Source organism: Neophocaena asiaeorientalis, unplaced genomic scaffold, assembly GCF_003031525.2.
Source record: "Neophocaena asiaeorientalis asiaeorientalis breed wild unplaced genomic scaffold, Neophocaena_asiaeorientalis_V1.1 scaffold79, whole genome shotgun sequence".
NCBI classification, from domain to species: domain Eukaryota; kingdom Metazoa; phylum Chordata; class Mammalia; order Artiodactyla; family Phocoenidae; genus Neophocaena; species Neophocaena asiaeorientalis.
In genome coordinates this window covers 4,765,472-4,784,170 of record NW_020175402.1, presented here as the reverse complement: position 1 = coordinate 4,784,170, position 18,699 = coordinate 4,765,472, and the positions used below count along the sequence as shown (strand labels likewise).

The 18,699-nt window shown below is 46.9% G+C and overlaps 1 protein-coding gene across 6 annotated transcripts; it reads right to left on the bottom strand.

Annotated features, from left to right (window-relative positions):
• Window positions 1–5,137: 5,137 nt before the first annotated feature.
• PIGV (phosphatidylinositol glycan anchor biosynthesis class V) lies at window positions 5,138–18,352 on the bottom strand. Of its 6 annotated transcripts, none has more exons than XM_024766803.1 (5): window positions 18,306–18,352; window positions 17,209–17,298; window positions 14,945–15,079; window positions 10,646–11,767; window positions 5,138–9,141 (listed from the first exon to the last, which is right to left on the bottom strand). In XM_024766803.1, the coding sequence occupies exons 3-5, from the start codon at window positions 15,020–15,022 to the stop codon at window positions 8,860–8,862; spliced, it is 1,482 nt and encodes a 493-aa protein (XP_024622571.1). In that variant the 5' UTR covers window positions 15,023–15,079; window positions 17,209–17,298; window positions 18,306–18,352; the 3' UTR covers window positions 5,138–8,859. The 6 variants fall into 6 exon arrangements, with proteins under 6 accessions (XP_024622571.1, XP_024622572.1, XP_024622570.1 ...); XM_024766804.1 differs by having other exon boundaries at window positions 17,209–17,293; window positions 18,306–18,344; XM_024766802.1 differs by lacking the exon at window positions 18,306–18,352 and adding an exon at window positions 17,845–18,290.
• Between the last annotated feature and the right edge of the window lie 347 nt (window positions 18,353–18,699).

Here is an 18,699-nt window from a genome sequence, read left to right as displayed (position 1 = left end):
AGACTGTCCCATAAAACTCTCAAGTGCTGATCTCCGCTCTCCTTTCCATCTGCTGGCAGAATGGAGGAGACTCTGAGAACCTAGAAGAGAGTCAAACCACATGTCTCCATTCCAAGTTTTAGGGTCCCACTTCTCAATCACAGTAAAGGCTTAGTCAGACTGAATTCAACTGATGAAATTCTACAACATGCACCATATTTTTGTTTTATTTGTAGCAAATAAGGCTGGTGGCTACAAGAAATAAGAGATTATTTTATGGCTATCATGGAAGCTCTGTGACTCTCTGACCATGTCTTGAGCCGAGAGTTTAAAGACCCAAGCTTGGGACTTCCATGGCAGCCCAGTGGTTAAGATTTCGCCTTCCAATGCAAGGGGTGTGGGTTTGATCCCTGGTCAGGGAGCTAAGATCCCACATGCCTCGCAGCCAAAAAAAAACAAAACATAAAACAGAAGCAATATTGTAACAAATTCAATAAAGACTTAAAAAAATTGTCCACATCAAAAAAATCTAAAGACCGAAGCTTGTCATTTTCTTTCTGCAAGGACTCTGATGCACTCAGAATTCTTCCCATACAAAGTCCCTGTAAGTCATCATCACTGCCATAACAGTCAGGTGCAACAACCACTTGGGCCCCCAAGGCACTTGCTTTTTAGTTGGCACTTCATCACAAATAACCACAGGTGATAATTTAATTAATCATGTCGCCACGGCATGCCGTGGATTAGCGGCATCACGTTTCTCATTGACAAGCAGCTTTAGCACATTCAAACCCAATGACACAACCGGACCAGTTCCCTAATCCCATCTTTTGAGGTCTGTTTCCTGGGACCCCTCCTAGCACCAATTTCTGTGTCAGTCAGCGTCCCGCCAATGAGACAGAAACCACACCAGTCATTGGGGAAAATCTAACATAAAGTATGGTTAGAATGGTTAACTAGGTATAAAGTTGTTAACTAGATAACTAAAAGGATGAAAAGAAAACAGATACCATGAAGGCAGCAACAGCAGGAAGCATCTATAACTCCTAGGGCTAGGAGAACAAAGGAAAGAGTTTGGAATTACTAAAACTTAGAAGACGAGCCCTGGACTTCCCTGGCGGTCCAGTGGTTAAGACTCTGCTTCCACTGCAGGGGGTGCAGGTTTGATCCCTGGTTGGGGACCTAAGATCCCGCATGCTGTGTGGCGCAGCCAAAAAAAAGAAGAAGAAGAGGGGCCCTACAGAGCTGAAACTCAGACCTCTAAGTCTAGTGCTGGTGTCTGGTGTCTCTGTACTTAGAGGAGGGACCAACACTTCTGAGAAAGAGGTGCTATCAAGATGGTGCTGGTGTCTCTGACTGGGACACCATGAAGCTGAGTTTGTAACTTTTGGGAAAAACTGAAAAGTGGATTCAGCTGTTGCTATAGGAAGGCAATGCTGCTGCTGGGGTGAAGGAGCATTGCTAGGGTGACCTCACACGAACAGGAAGCAGAAGGAAGAAAGGAGTCCTTTCTTCCTCCTGTGACCTCACTATCGCCCTCTAGTGGCCCCTATTGGCAGAGCCCAAAGTAGAGTCAGCTAACAGCAGAAAAGTGATTTGCAGAGTCCCTGCTCTACTATCTCATAGTAGAAAGTAGAAGGGTGGATTTGGAGCTGAGACAATAACTTAATAACTAGCACAAGTGTCTTTATAAAGTATTAGAAGAAAGAGGTGAAATTAGGTGAAAATTAGCTGATTTTCAAGCCGAGGTGAAAGGGAAATGGAGAAAGTCCAAAAATGATGGGCCTTTCAGTGTCAGAAAAGATGACTGCTTCTTGACTACAAATTGTATAAGATCAAAAAATGTCTTGAACAACATGAGGTGAAAGATGTGATTACCTCTAAGGCAAATATCAGGTGAAGAGTGTGGCCTTTCCACTTACTTCATATGACTCCACTATTACGCTGAGAGTGAGGCAAGGGGGTGATGAGGATATAAATATATCAGCTTGAGAATTCTATCTAGGAAAGAACTTGAGTGTGGGTAGTGTCACATGGATCTGACTAGAAGCAAATAGAGCAGAAATCTGTTGTGTTAATTTTGTGTGTCAACTTGGCTAGGCCACAGTACACAGATATTTGGTCAAATAATCTAGATGTTTCTGTGAAGGTTTTTCTTCAGATGAGAGTAACATTTAAAACAGTAGACTTGAGTAAAAGCAGATTATCCTCCATAAATTGAGTGGGTCTCATCCAATCAGTTGAAGGTCTTAACAGAAAAAGGACTGACTTTCCCTGAGAAAGAGGTAATTCTGCTAGTAGACTGCCTTCAGACTCAAATTATAACATCAGCTCTTCCACTGGGTCTCCAGCTGCTGGCCTACCCAGCAGATTGTGGACTTGCCAGCCTCCACAATCATATGAGCCAATTCATTAAAATCTCTCTCTATGTATATAGATACATACATACATATAGATACAGACACACACACACGTACATCTAATTGGTTATGTTTCTCTGGAGAATTCTGACTTATATACCAAAAATATATATATATCTTTAAAGCTTGTGACTCATTACTTCTTTTTTTTTTAATGTAATATTTTTTTTAAAAATAAATTTATTTATTTTTGGCTGCGTTGGGTCTCTGTTGCTGCACATAGGCTTTCTCTTGTTGCGGCGAGTGGGGGCTACTCTTTGTTGCAGTGTGTGGGCTTCTCATTGTGGTAGCTTCTCTTGTTGCAGAGCTCGGACTCTAGGTGTGTGGGCTTCAGTAGATGTGGCACTCAGGCTTAGTAGTTGTGGCTCACAGGCTCTAGAGCACAGTCTCAGTAGTTGTGGCGCACAGGCTTAGTTGCTCCGTGGCATGTGGGATCTTCCTGGTTCTGGGCTTGAACCCGTATCCCCTGCACTGACAGGTGGATTCTTAACCACTGCACCACCAGGGAAGTCCCTAATATTTATTTTTTATTGGAGTAAAGTGCATTTACAATGTTGTCTCTTTTTTAAAAATATTTTTAGGGCTTCCCTGATGGCTCAGTGGTTGAGAGTCCGCCTGCCGATGCAGGGGACACGGGTTCGTGCCCCGGTCCGGGAAGATCCCACATGCCGCGGAGCAGCTCGGCCCATGAGCCATGGCCACTGAGTCTGCGCGTCCGGAGCCTGTGCTCCACAATGGGAGAGGCCACAGCAGTGAGAGGCCCGCATACCGCAAAAAAAAAAAAAAAAGTTTAAAATATTTTTATTATTTATTTATTTGGTTGCGCCAGGTCTTAGTTGCAGCAGGGGAGCTCCTTAGTTGTGGCTCAAGGGTTCCTTAGTTGCAGTTTGCCAGCTCCTTAGTTGCGGCATGTGGGCTTCTTAGTTGCAGCACGTGGGATCCTTAGTTGTGGCATGCGAACTCTTAGTTGTGGCATGCCTGTGGGATCTAGTGCCCTGACCAGGGACCGAACCCGAGCCCTCTGCTTTGGGAGTGCGGAGTCTGAACCACTGTGCCAAGGGAAGTCCCTCCAAAAATTTTTTTTGTTTGTTTTTTGTTTGCTTGTTTGTTTGTTTGTTTTTTGCGGTACGCGGGCCTCTCACTGTTGTGGCCTCTCCCGTTGCGGAGCACAGGCTCTGGACGCGCAGGCTCAGCAGCCATGGCTCACAGGCCCAGCCGCTCTGCGGTATGTGGGATCTTCCCAGACCGGGGCACGAACCTGTGTCCCCTGCATCGGCAGGCGGACTCTCAACCACTGTGCCACCAGGGAAGCCCACCTCCAAAAATATTTTGAGGTAACTGTATTGCCAAAGAAATTATGAACCCAAAAGAAAAAAGAAAAAAGCTTTGACTACCTAAATTTAATATGAAACCTCAAGGGACCCTGAATAGCCAAAGCAGTTTTGTACAAGAAGAATAAAATTGGAGGTCTCATACCTCCTGTTTTCAAAACTTACTACAAATCTACAGTAATCAAAACAGTGTGGTACTGGTATAAAGAAAGGCATATAGATCAATGGAATAGAATAGAGAGCCTAGAAATAAACCCTTGCATATACGGTCAAAAGATTCTGACAAGACCTCCAAGACCTTTCAATGAGGAAAGGACAGTGTTTTCAATAAATGGTGTTGGGAAAACTGGATATTCACATGTGTAAGAATGTTAGACCTGGCCTTCCCTGGTGGCACAGTGGTTAAGAATCCACCTGCCAATGCGGGGAACATGGGTTCGAGCCCTGGTCCGGGAAGATCCCACATGCCGCGGAGCAACTAGGCCCGTGAGCCACAACTACTGAGCCTGCACTCTAGAGCCCGCGAGCCACAACTGCTGAGCCCATGTGCCACAACTACTGAAGCCCACACGCCTAGAGCCCACGCTCCGCAACAAGAGAAGCCACCGCAATGAGAAGCCCGCGCACCGCAGTGAACAGTAGCCCCTGCTTACCACAACTAGAGAAAGCCTGCGTGCAGCAATGAAGACCCAAAGCAGCCAAAAAAAAAAAAAGGGCAAAGGGGGACTTCCCTGGCAGTCCAGTGGTTAAGATTCCGCGCTTCCACTGCAGGGGGCGCAGGTTCATCCCCGGCCAGGGAACTAAGATCCTGCATGCCACGTGGTGAGGCCAAAAAAAATAAATAAATAAAGGGCAAAGGATCTGAATAGACATTTCTCCAAAGGTATACAAATGGCCAATAAGCACTTTATAAAAAGATGCTCAACATCACTAATCATTAGGGAAATGCAAATCAAAACTACAGTGAGATACAACTTCACACCCACTAGGATGGCTAGTATTTTAAAAAAAGAGAAGAAGAAGGAAAGAAAAAGGAAAATAAGTGTTGGTGAGGATGTAGAGAAATTTAGATCCTCATGCACTGCTACTGGGAATACAAAATGATGCAAATGCTGTGGAAAACAGTATAGCAGTTCCTAAAAAACAACAACATAGAATTAACATATGATCCAGCAATATATACTTCTGGGTATATACCCCAAAGAACTGAAAACAGGGACTCGAACAGGTATTTGTACACCAATGTTCACAGCAGCATTATTCGCAATAGCCAAAAGGTGGAGCTATCCAAGTACACCCCCCAACAGACGAATGGATAAACAAAATGTGGTATATACATACAATGGAATATTATTCAGCCTTAAAAAGAAAGGCAATTAAAAAAAATTTTTTTTATTGAAGTATAGTTGATTTACAATGTTGTGTACAGCAGATAATATTTGTTTCTGGTTTTTTAATGACAACGACGATAACAACGATGACAATGATAATGATAAAAAATAGCTACCATTCATTAAGTTCTTACTATGTGCTACGTGCTATGCTAGTGCTTTATCTAGTGCTTTATCTCATTTAATCTTCATAACTACTCTGTGTGGTAAGTGATGTCACCCCCATTTTAGAGATGAGAAAACAGGTTTAGAGAAGCTGAGTCACTTGCTCAAGGTTTTACAGGCCCTCCTTCTCTCTCTACATTTTTTCTTGTTGACAATCTCATCCAATATCATGGCTGCTATACTTATCATGTCTGTGTGGATGGCTCCCTGACCCCTCTCCTTGTCTCCTGGTCCACATTTCCTGGCATATGAATGTGCTGATGGCATTGTAAACTCAACATGTCCAAAATGCAGCTATTCTTTTGTTAGTACTGTTCTAAACATTTTTCATTTAACTCACATAACTCTGAGATAGATAATATTATTATTCATATCTATGAGGTAGATAGTGTTATCCATGTTTTACAGATGAGTGAACAGAGGCCTAGAGATTCAGTATCTGGCTCACCTTTACACAGCTAGTACACAGTGGAGCTGGGCTTGGGGCTGATTTCAATGCTTAGACCAAATGACAATACCTCAGTTCCACTCAAACTGAGCTCTCCCTGTCCTGTTCTATTTCCTGCTTCCTATATTCATTCTCTGCCCTTAACTTCAAATCCTACTGTCCTTCAAAGTCCAACTCAAAGGCCATTCCCTACAAAGTCTTTTCAAGTATTCCAAGCTGGGAGGGATCTCCATCTTGTGTGAATTTACAGAGAACTTACTCTGTACCACACTTACCTTTTCCCAAGCATACAAGTAAAAGTTTAATTCATCCTCACCATAAAAAGTTCAAGTAGAGAATATTGAGCAAGAAGTTAAAGTATCTCTTCATTCCCCAGAATTTATTAGTTTTTTCCTTGATTAACGTTCCTGTGTTTCTGCTAGAAACTCTATCAGGCAGCTATTTGAGGACAGGAAGCAGGGCGAGTCTTCTTTAGACCCCTAAAACAGGCAATACTAAACAATTGCTGAAAGAATCAATCAGTTGCAAATCCCACGAGCCTGCACACACTACATTTTTTGGAGGAGGGTGAGAGGGTCTGTTCAAGAAAAGTGATTGTTTTTTTTCCAGGGGGACTGGTAAAGCCATGTCAAACGCTCCCTCTCCTCCCACCTTCATTAAAGAACAAAAAAGCATCTACTTCTAGGTACATAAAGCGTCTGGTTTCTGTTTTAGCTGGGTCTCAGAAGGAAATGACTTTTCTCTGAAATTGTAGACGCCCAACCCAGCTGCAGCATTGTTAGACCTCAGGGTAAACAGGAAGCTTCCTGCCTTGGGCCCTTCATATCCCTCTTGAAGGTTATTAAAGGCTGTTAATAGGATAGTAAAAGGACAGCTGCTGGCCATAAAATCAGCCCATTCCTTAGCTCCTTAGAGAACTAGATCCCTCCAAGGTCAGAGAGAAAACTGTGTCCATCTCCAGGTCACACCAGGTACGTCCACCTAGCTGTGGTCCTCACTTAACTCCTCTATGATCGGCTGTAACCAGAATGGTCTTTGCAAAATACCAGAGTGATTTAGTAGTTCCTTGGTATTAGTTGAGAAATGAGAGGTTCGCATTTATAGGGTTTCCGGTCCTTGAAATCACTTGTTTCTGGGGGTGACGAGATCTAGTAACGTTAAGCTGAGACTGCCAAGGCAGTGAAATCACCCCCTACCCTGCGGAGTTTGAGTCACCTCTTCCAGTAGGGAAACAATCAGCTCTGATTATCCCCCCCAAAAGAGGCAAAGAGGTCAATCCATGAGCGCAAACAATCTAGTACTCCTACCTCTGCAATAAAGAGCTGAATCAGGCCCTCAACGCTTCCTGCACACAGGGTGGAAGTCCCCAGATTTGCAGCTGTGGGTGAGGAGGGAGGGAACAGTTTCTGCCAACTGGAGGGACACTAGGGCAGGGGTGATCATCTTTTGCCAAGAAGGGCACTCGGGTGTCTTGGCAGAAGGCAGAGGGCTGTCCCGATCTGTGTGTACATTTTCAGAAGCACTTGACTCTGGACCAAATTCTCTCAGCTGTGCTAAAGCTGGGGCGATGGATGGGAAATGCTTATTGGCCAGGCTGACTAGGAGCTCCAATAGAGGGTGCTGGGGCTCAGCCAGGAGCTTCCCTTCAGCTGGCAAGTTTAACTTTCAGTCATGGTCAGAGGGAGCGTGTCAATCCATCTATTTCGAAGTTTCTGCTTGTTGGAATTTTTGGCTCAAACGGGGAAAGAGTGGTGATGATGCAGAGCCTCTTACCTGGCTCAAAGAATGAGAAAAAATAGCTCAGCAGGGGTCAAGATTTTACTACAATTATAGAGTCAAGCCCATTACCAAATGGGGGCCCGGAAGATACCATTTCATTCAACCCTGGACTTACCTACAATTTGTCAATTCCTGCTGCTGTGTTGGCTCATCTGACCCTTACCTACCAATCAAGAAAGCACAGGCACTCGGGCAGGGCAGGAAAACCAGTCACTGCTCACACATTGAACATTTAGTTGCCCCTGGGCAGGCTTACTTACACAGGACAGGGGAGCCTTATTTGCCAAGTGTCACTGCTCTTCCTCCTTCAGAGGAAACGTCACTGAAATTACTCCTCAGAGTGCTGAAAAGAGGCGAACTGGATATTTTTTCCAGTAGGATAATGTAATTTTCCCCTAGCTTCAGAAGAGGTAACTAAGGCTCTGAAAACTCTCCCAAGGTCACACAGCTGGTAAGTGGGGCTTTACTGAGAGGACCAGAATCCAGGCCTCCTGCCTCCTCATGCAATGTTCTTCTTACCATGACTTTTTTCCCCCAAGTAACTTGTATTAATTTTTTTTGCCTCAATTGACCTTTAATATCCAAATGAAGGGTGGATGCAGAGTATGTGGCAGGGTCTCAGCCCTTAATTTGTATTATTTTTTTAAAAGGGTAATTTATGGGAATTCACTGGTGGTCCAGCTCGGTGCTTTCACTGCTGTGGACCGGTTTAATCCCTGGTCAGGGAACTAAGCTCCCGCAAGCCGTGCAGCCAGTAAAACAAAATAAAATAATTTAAAAAGTAAAAAGGTAATTAATTGCAGATATAATCAAAAGTTGTTTAATTTGCCTATCTTTGTAAGGTTTTTCATATAAATAAGTGAACAAATGAAAAAAATAATCAGAAACAATGTCCCATTTAGAAAAGATGGTCCCATTGTACTTAGGCTACACTGTCCAGGCCTCCGCCATCACTGTGTGGACTATGACCAGCTTGTCAGCTACAGCCTTTGATGAAATTCACATTTAAATAATTTACATTTAAATTTACATGTGGGTAGGTGGTAAGTTTAAGACTATCTCTGCTATGGCTGATTGACAAGACAGATCCAGGTATGCTTTAGACCTGGAATAAGATTTCTTCATTTACAGAGAAAATAGTTACTACCCTAAAATCTGCCATAGCCAGGACCAGAAGGTGCCTCTCTAGAGGCTCACACTTCTCCCATTCCTAACCAACCTTCAAGGAGAGAGAGGTTCTAACAGGCAGAGTAAGGGTTCCAGGGCAGCACAGGCAGCCCCAGCATGTATTTGTACTTTCAGACCCTGGTTAAGTCTGCTTCAAGCCTGTCCCCTAAGTCTCCAAGTCATGTCCAAGGTAGGAAGTTGCAATGCAGGAGTAGTCCCAGGAGCCAGTAAGTCAGAAAGTAGCCTAGAATGCATCGTGTGACCAGAGAACAAGTTTTCCAGTTGTACAAGAGTCCCATGATAGAGTTTCTGGGGACCTTTTGTCCTGGTGGGGAGTCCCCTGAAAGAGGCTTCCAAGGCACAGTCTCTAGGGATCTCAGCAGTGGTTCTTGATCTTGAAGCAAGTGAGCTGAAAACCAGTACACAATAGGAGTGGAGGAGCATAAAAACCTGGTGAGAACCTGGAAATCGTAAGAGGGGGAAAACCCACACATTTACTGGAATGTCACTGCCTCAAATTGGATGAGCCTGGGACTTCCCTGCTGCTGGGTGAGCTATGGCTCTAAGACTACAAATGTATGACACTGGAAAAGACATTCATGCAGCAGAGCTTAGGATCTGCCTTATAAAGCTGTGCATGACGCCAGCCAGGTGACTGCAATGTTACAAATAAACATGGCTACACACTAATTACCACAATAATGGGCCAACTGATACTAAAAATTCTATGGGGGGGGGTGCGGCTGGTCAGGGGACTTCCCTGGCAGTCCAGTGGTTAAGATTCCGTGCTTCCAACGCAGGGGGCGTGGATTCGATCCCTGGTTGGGGAACTAAGATCCCACGTGCCACGCGGCATGGCCAAAAAAAAAAAAAAAGTCTGTGGGGTCCACTTTTAGCCCAGGGCCAGGACTCTGATCCTCTGCCCCCTGAAACGGTTCCCTCATCCCATGGGGATGGCAAAGCGGAGAAAGGGGGCAGGGGATCCTGTGGTTCAACACTGTCCTTCTAGGGAAGTTCAGAGCCAGGTCTCCAAATGGCCCCCCCTCATCTATCCTTGAAACTCTAAGCTTCACTGGCACTCACTCTACTAGCTCATCCAGCTACAAACACAGAGTGCTCCTTTCTATTTCCCCTGTGCCTCTTAGTCACATAGCTCAGAGAACTTTACAAACAGCCAATGTGCGCCTCCAAGAGGCAGAAACTGCTGAGGAGTGGCCAGCATGGAGACAAAAAGACTTCCTCAGGGTTTATGGTGGACCTGGGGCCACAACCAGGAACCAAAAAAAATCGAATGTATGATCAAACCCTTCCCATCCCTCTCTATCCTCCCCACCAACCAAACATTGCACAAGAGAGCCGCTCTGAAAATGGAGCACCTGCCAGAGCTCAGAGTACCTCAGAAAGTCGACATTCAAGCAGACATTCTGGGTATAGTTGTATGTTAGGGGAAGGTCCCAGAGATACCCTCTGTGCTATTCCTATAACTCAGTCAGATCAGGTCCTTTCACAACTCTCGTTGTCTTCGCACATGCCCTTCCATTTGCCCAGAATGTTCTTCCTCTGCTTCTTAAATGGAATTCCTTCTTGCTCTTCAGGACCCAGCCTAAATATGATGCCCTCCTCACCTCCTTCAGCCAGTTAGCTACTTTTTCCTCTGTGCTTCCACAGTACTATACCTCAAAAATATCTCCAATTCCATCCCACCATACTATAATTTAAGCCGTTAAAATGTCTGTCTCTCCATTTTGACCATAGGACCTACTAGGGCAGCAATCTTAACTTATTTATGTTCTAACCTCAGTGATCTGACCCAGGGACTCAGACTAAAAACACCCCCCAAATAGTTGTTGAATGAATAAATGGGGTACAAGTCACTCAAATGGGAGAAGTTAAAGGTCTTCCCTGTCCCCGACTGAGGGGTTTGGCCCGTGTTCCCACCTTTTCCCAGCCAGGAGTCCACCTCACCTGAACATGCATGCACAGACCGCCAAACAGCAGCAGCGCTGCAGCGTGGACCAGGTACACGAACACCCGAGGACTGAGGAACCCAGGCTCAGGCTTCTCTGGGGTCTCTCTGTTCTTGCTCCTTTGCATCCCAAGTGTAAGGCAGAGCCAAGGATGAGTGGTCACATATGTCCAAGTTGCCCAGGCAACCAGTATAGCCACTGGTGCAGCCAGTAGAAAATTGGGCACCTGCTTGAGTTCATAGTATCTCAAAAAGCCAACATTCCAATAGATATCCTGGATGTAGCTGTATATTAGGGGAAGTTCCCAGGAGCACCAAGGCGGCTCATTTCCCTCTACGATTCGGTAGCCCTTGTCCACAGCTAACTGCAGCAAGGGCTTAGGAATGGGGTAGGCTGGGCCTGGCAGACAGAACTGGGTATAGGCGTAATATTGAAAGAGGACAAAGGGAAGGCTAAGTGTGAGCACTGTCAGGAACACAGAGCCCATCAGCTTCAAGAGCTGTCTCAGAGGATTCCGCACCATGAGAGAAGAGAAAAAGTCTCGGCACTGAGAATGCACGAGGAAGCCAATGTTGACCAGCCCGTTGGAGCGCACACCAGTGGCAAGGGCAAAGAGGAGTCCACTAGTCCAGCTTCGGCCCCTTTCCAGCTGCCCCAGGGCGCTGAATGTCAGGAGGGCAAACAAAGCTTCTGAGTAGCCAGCCGCCAGGAAGACATTGGCGGGGCTGAGGCAGAAGAGCAGCGCTCCATAAAAAGCCTGGCGGGGACAGCGCAAAACCAGACAGCCCAGGTCATGAAGCGCAAGTGCGGCCAGCACGGAGAACAAGGAATTGAGCGATGCTACTGAGATTAGCAGACAGCTCCGTAGGCTCAGTAGCCCCCACAGGGGTCTCAGCAATTCAGTCCCCACCAACAGGACCAGGGGGAAACCAGGGAAGAAGGCAAAGTTGTGCTCATACAGGTAGCCATGCTCAGCAATGAACAGGAAGTGTTCAGCATCCCAGTGAGACAGGCCGCCCAGGAGACTTTCCACAAGTTGGTCCACAGAGCCGGAGGGGGCGAGGCGAGGAGGTGAGAAGGCTTCCGCATGATGGTCTGGGATGATGGCATTGAAGAGAGCCTGTGGGATGAAGGAGAACTAGGATTTTGGTTGAGCCAGTGGAAGCATTAGCATTTAATAAAACGAGGAGGAACAGACATGTTGGGGAAGAATCACAAGTTAAGTTTGAGATGGACATTCCAGTGCAGAGGTCAACGAGACAATGAGATATATGGGTCTGAGGGTCAGGAGAGCAATCAGGGCTAGAGATATAAATTTGGGAGTCATAAGTGTATGGATGATATTAAAAGGTGTGAGACTGAATGAGATCACCCAGGGAAGAAGTGCAGATAGAGAAAAGAAGAGATCTGAGGACTGGGCCTCAGACATGTCAACATTTAGAGGCTCGGAAGAGAGTGAGGATCTAGCAATAAAGGTAAAGAAGGAAGGTCAGCGAGGTAGGGAGGAAACCAGGAGAGCATGGTGTCATAGAACCAAGTAAAGCAAAGGAGTGATCGGCTCTTAAATGTTGCTGATAGGTCAAGTAAGATGGGGACTGAAAACTGACCACTGGCTTTAGCAATGGGAATGTCATTGGTGACTTTGACAAGAGCTACTTCAGTGGAGTGGAGGAGAGAGTAGACTGCCTGGACTGGGTTCAGCAGAGAAGGGGAGAAGCGAGACAGTAGATACAGACAACGGTTTGGAGGAGTTTTCCTGTAAAGGGAAGCAGAGAAATGGGGTAGTAGGTGAATGACATTGTGGGGTCAAGAGAAATCTTGTTTTTTTTTCCAAAGGTGGGAGGTAAGTATTTGTTTGCCAATGGGAATATCCAGTGGAAAGGAAACCACTGAGTATGCAGGCGAGAAAGGGAAGAATTGCTGGAGCAGGCAAAAGGGGATGGAATCTGCTTGGGAGGTGGAACTGGCCTTAGAGAGGAGACAGACAGTTCATCCACCCTTCAGTAGTGAAGGCACAGAGGTGCAGAGGTATGCTGATGACTGTGGTGGAAGTATTCAGAAGGTTACTTCTTATTGCTTCTACTTTTCTGAATTTTCACTCAGGAAAACAAGCTGGGGAAAAGGTGCTAGAGACTTAAGAGGAAAATGTGTAAAATAAGTCATCTATGACCCTAGTTCTCAAAATAGGCTGTGCACTGGAATCGCCCAAGGAGTTTCAAAAATACTGATGCCTGGGTTTCCCTCCTGCTACAACATTGATGACTTAACCAATATGGGGTACAGCCTGGCCGTTTAGATTGTTTTTAGCTCTCCCAGCTGATTCTGATGTGCAGAAAAGTTTGAGAGAATGGGTGAGCGACTGGACCAGGGAAATACACTAAGATTGCCAGGCAGCACTAAGGACTCACTTGGGTTAATGATATTGAATACAAAGAGACTAGTTAACACAGCTGTGTGCTTTTCTCTGGGCAGATGCATGCGTGGAGTAGACACAGAATTGAATTTAACCATGGCTGGGCTTTTGTCTTGTGATTAAGACATAGGGGGAAGGGAGCGAGTGAGTTGTACGTGTATGCATGGTGGACCATGGAATCTAAGCTGGGTAAGAAGTGGAGCTGAAGCCATGAGGTAGGTGAGGGACAGTGAAACCGTGGTAGAATCAATGGATAAGTCCTGAGGGAGTGGAAGAATCGTTAGAACTGGGGTAGTGGAGGGAGTGAACTGGGAAGATAGGAGATAGTGGTTAGATGTATCAGCTTTACTAATATTGAAACCACCAAGAAATATACAGTAGTGCTGGAAAGAGTAACAGTGAATCAGGAGCTAAAACCTTCAAGGAATGAGGAGGAATGAGCTGTCGCTAACAGAGATGACAGCAACAACAAAGGGTAACTGGGGTATAACCTGATGGCGTGAGCTTTAAAGCTGGAAGGGGGGGAGGGGAGGATAATGCAATAGCATTATTATTAAATGTCTTTTTGCCCCGTTAGATTTGGTCAGCTACTTAAGGGAAGAGAGATCGTGACTTTTTATACTCCCACCTAGCATAGTTCTTTGACCAGGGCAGGAACTTAATAAAATTTGGTTGGTTGAGCGAACAGTATAGAGGAAACATACTTGTTTCCAAATCACCATCTGAATTAGAACCCAGCTGTCCCGGTACCCTATCCCAGATGCCGAGTCTCAGTATTGCTCCCTTAGTTCTGTCAATCATTCAGCTGATGCTGGTTCAAAGCCATCAGCAAGTCAGTTTTCCAGCCTAGCAACAGGAGTATAACCTCATTTTTAAGGCTCTTTCCTTTTTCGGTCAGTTTCTTTATGAGGCCACTTCAAACAGTGAAAACAAGTGGGACAGGAGTGACAGTCACAGGTAACAGCCCTAGTCTCCGAGTTGAAGACACTTCTAACTAAACCTGGGACCCAGCAGAGGCTGTTATGCCTCATATAGTGGGGGAGGAGAGAAAAAAGGAGTTTTCCACAAAGGAACCACCGATGAGCCTCAGAGAGAATGTGCTTGTGATGAGAGGCACATATAATATGCTAATAGAACATCCCTAGGGTGTTGACATACATTCAACAATAACAGATACTGAAGACCTACTAAGCACTGGGCACTGCGCTAGGCACCATACATAGTTCATATATACCTGAAATTTGATTAAAATACGTATCAAGGGCAGCCTTGGAGGGGACAGGGAATTGCAAAATGCACTCTGCAGGTTGTGTGTGGGTGAGACAGCAAGGGGACACAGCTGGGGGAAGAGCAGGAGACACTGCGGACTAAACAAATATACACAGAGGGTCTCAGGACAGTGCCACCTCTCTCCCACTCAACTGACTGATGCAACGCTCAGTCTCCCGGTCAGGGGACCCAGGGCAACGCTTTGAGCTGTCACACCCTAAACCAGAACACACCTGTTCTGGTTACAGAACATCATGGTCTGCTGGAAAGACCACTAGCCCAAGAGTAAGGAAACCTGGGGTCTGATTCTGGTCCTTCTCTAACTTGCCTTGTGACTTTAAGGAAGCCATTTATCCTTTCTGGGCCTCAGCTACTTCATGTGTAAAATAAGAGATTAATAGATCTAAATAAATAAATATAAAACAAGAGATTAATAGGTCATATCTAAGAGTCCTGCCCACTTTTCAGCTATGTGGTCTAGGTCTCTATAGTTCTAACCACATGGTTGGGGGCGGGGGGCGCATCTGGGAAAGGGAAAGAAGATGAGGCCTATTCTTAATGTCTAGCCCAGTCATGTGGCAATGGCATGTTCAGGACAAAAGATCAGAGACTGACCTGCAGCACCAGAGTCAGGACACGGCAGCTGACTGCAAACCCCAGGACCTCTTTCCGGGATGTGTCCAGGGGCCACATCCTCTCACCACCAGGAATTCAGGGGGGCTGCTGCCAGGGCTGAACTCCCTCAGGCTTCTAAACGCCAAAACCCAAGGAGGAAACGTCACACATGGGCAGAAAGTAAATTCTTGAAAGCATTCTTCATGAAAACATCACCCCTGCTTCAGGACTACTATGGCAGACTTAACCACCTTACTTTCCAGATGAGGAAAAAGCATCTCAAAGGCAGATGGGACCTCTTGGTGTCACTCTGAAGCACTGTGTTCTTGTAGGGGAAGTTCCACACAGATAGGCATGGAGCTGGAAAGCTACGCTCACAGAAAACCTTTAAAAGCCTGTTGAGTGCCCCTATCCAGGAACTAAAGACCTGGGTTCAAGTCCTGACTTTGTCATTCATAAGTTCTCATTTTGTTCTTCTAAGCCTCAGTTCTCTGTGTATAAAATGAGACCGGGGGACTTTCCTGGTGCCACAGTGCTTAAGAATCCGCCTGCCAATGCAGAGGACACGGGTTCGAACCCTGGTCCGGGAAGATCCCACATGCCGCAGAGCAACTAAGCCCACGTTCCCTAAATACTGAGCCTGTGCTCTAGAGCCCGTGAGCCACAGCTACTGAGCCTGCGTGCCACAACAACTGAAGCCTGCGTGCCACAACTACTGAAGCCCATGCGCCTAGAGCCCGTGCTCTGCAACATGAGAAGCCACCGCAATAAGCCCGCGCACCACAAAGAAGAGTAGCCCCTGCTCACAGCAACTAAAGCCCACGCACAGCAACTAAAGCCCGCGCACAGCAACAAAGACCAATGCAACCAAAGATAAATAAATAAATTTATAATAAATTAATTAATTAATTTTTAAAAATGAGATCGGACTATTTTGCCTGTCTCATGAAATGGTCACGATGGTGAAATGGACTGAAGTGTGAAGAAGTAGTACCAAATCTACATTGTGGTTGCCGTTATTTAGTGTGTGCCCTTTCTCTGTTGCCCAGAATAATAAACTAGGTCCCAAACCAGAGTCCCAAAAGTGGGGCATAGAACTGAACTGGAAGACCATAATGACTACACACTCTAGTTAAGCTCTCTGATGTGTGTTCAGCTGGTCTGTTAAATTAAGTGGAGAAGGAAAAGAAAACCACCACTCAGCAGGACTTCAGCCAGCTCACATTGCTAAAACAAACTTAGGGGGACGACAGAGTCGACTACTAGGGATGGGGAAAACTGTTATTTCCCATCTCTTTGTTGGAATGGCAGCAATGTATAAACAACTGCAAAGCCATTCTGAGGGAAGGAATGCACTTTAAGGCTTTTTTTTTTTTTTTTTTTTTTAACAATTCCTTGTGCTAAAAGAAGTAGCAATGGCTCCTACGGAACCAGTCAGAAATCAGAAGGAAGGGCAAGAGCATCAGAGGCAGCTCATCAACTTGGGGTGAAGAACTAACGCTAAAGGAAAAAACACTAGAACTGAGAAATTAACAGAGAGGCCTGGAAGACTTTTCTTCCTTCTCCTATCTGGCTAACACCTATCAAACCTTTAGGTTATCACTTGTTTCTGGAATTCTCTGACTCTCACTAGACTATGTGATACGCTCTCATTACACTCTGCCTTGTCGTCTTTATTGCTATTGCTTATTTAGGTTGTTTATGAGGGCAGGGGCTTTGTCTATCTCGCTCCCAACTATATCCCCAGGGCCTAGCACTACAAACAAGCATTTTAAGCCTGTGTTCTAATTGAGTGGAAGTAGTAAGCACTGGATATGGCTTCACCAGTTCATTGGCTCTGGATATAAAATCCCTGCTCCGAGTACTCCTCCCACCATATCTCATGTTGAGAGCAAAACGACAAAGTCACAGAAGCCACAGGAAAATACAATTTCTCCAGAAAACTGGCCATAAGCAACAGTTCTCTTTCCTCTCAGCACAAGGGGGCGCCTGTTGCTTACTCCATCACCAGGAGGCCTGGAGGAAGGGAGGGGCCACAAACGCCACACCGGTTTGCTCATCAAAATTCAGTTCAAAGGCAAGCTTTTGAAATCCCCCCAACACTGCCAACATCTGACTCGCCGAATCGAGAGGAATCGTAGAAACAAGCACAGCCGACCTTACACGGCCGCTGGTTCTCCATCCGAGGGTGAATTCACTTTTTCCCTTCCTTCATTTCCCACCCACATGCAGAAGAGTTGGGAAAAGAAAAGCACGGAACCCACCTCTGCCTCTTCACCAGGCTTCCATTCTTCCTTTCCTTTCTCCAGAGTCAAGCTCTAGACCCAGCGATCACAGACGACTTGTAGCCTACACTTAGTTTACAGGTAAACCATGTGAAAACAAAAATAAAGCCAGTGAACTCTCCCTCTCAGCTAATTGCGGGCTTCACTTCCCAACAACCCGTTTACGAAATCACAGGCCCTCTGAACTGGCAGGACACTTACAGAGCAACTAGTTTTACTCTATTTTCCCGTGAGATAAATATGCCCCAGAGAGGTGAGTAATAAGACTCTCCAGAGTTTTTACGTCAGAGATCTCATTAGACCCTGTGTAATTACCATCGCCATTTTATGGATGTGGAAACTGAGGCTCACTGGGGTCAAGTGGCACTCCCAAGGCTATATTTAAGGAGAATTTTTTTTTTTTTTTTTTTGTCTGAAACATCAATCTTTCCACCAGCCGTCACTCCTGCCAAAGGGGATGCGCTCTTTCAGAGCCAGAATTACAACCAGGGTCTCCCAACTCCCAGCCCAGGACTTGTCCAGTGACAGCGCATGCTCTTGCTGGCTACGCTTAGGGCAGGGAGGGCCCTATCTGAGCAGATAGGAAAACCTGTTGAATCGGAGCCCAGGACTCACATCCTGGGCTGTAAGACTAACGTCCTCGGGAGCGGGCGCGGGGTGGGTGGTGGTGTTCGGACCCAGGGTCCTCAGGACCAGAGGTCTTGCTGGCCGCCGCGAGGCAGGGGCCGCCTTCTGCCAGCCTAGGCGGGTCCGAAGCCCGTTCTAGCCCTTTCCTTTCGGACACAGTCCCAAGAGGGGATTGGGCATCTCCTCTCCCCAAAGGGGCCACGGCTCAGAGGTTACTCCCGAGGGGGCCGGCGAGGCCCCGCCCGGCCTAGGGCCGGAAGGCAGGGGAGGGCAGGAGGCTGTAACGGAAGAGGCGGCCCTGGGAGGCCGCTATGGCGGAGGGGCGGGGCTCCTCGCTTCTCGGCGGCCTCCGCCTCATTTCCCTCGGCCTCCGTTTGACAACTTCCCTCCTCCCAGAACTCCTAGGCTCCCAAGCTGGCGCCGGATCCCCAGCGCTCGCCGGTCTCTACCTCCCAGGCGGGGCCCGAACCACAGTTCCTCCATCCGGGGCCCCGAGCGGCCGCGCCTGCGTACTGGCTCCGTTGATGGCGGCCCCGCCCCGCTCCTGCCGGGACTCGGAGCTGCCCCGCCCCCCGCCGCAGCGGCCATGTTGAGTCCGGGCGAGCGGGGAGTGGATGGCGTAAGCCGGATCCTCCGCTCTCCTCCGCTTTGGCACTTTCCCGCTTTGGTGACACCAGGGGTTCCTCAGCCCCTTCCCCCCGCCTTCAGTTAGTCCGCTTGGGGCTGCTGTCTCCGAGTCGGTGCTCTTGCCCCAGTTGCACCCCACCAACATCCACTGAGTTCCCGTGTGGGCCAAGGCCCTCGGAGTTGGGGGCCGCCCCGCGGCCTCTAAACGGAAGGCAG

Coding starts and splice junctions, on each gene's coding strand:
- PIGV (XM_024766803.1), bottom strand. CDS start 15,022: ATGTGGCCCCTGGACACATCCCGGAAAGAGGTCCTGGGGTTTGCAGTC. Junction 11,768..14,944: donor TCCTGACTCTGGTGCTGCAG/GTCAGTCTCTGA, acceptor TTCATCCCACAG/GCTCTCTTCAATGCCATCAT. Junction 9,142..10,645: donor GTCTGTGCATGCATGTTCAG/GTGAGGTGGACT, acceptor TACGATTTCCAG/GTTCTCACCAGGTTTTTATG.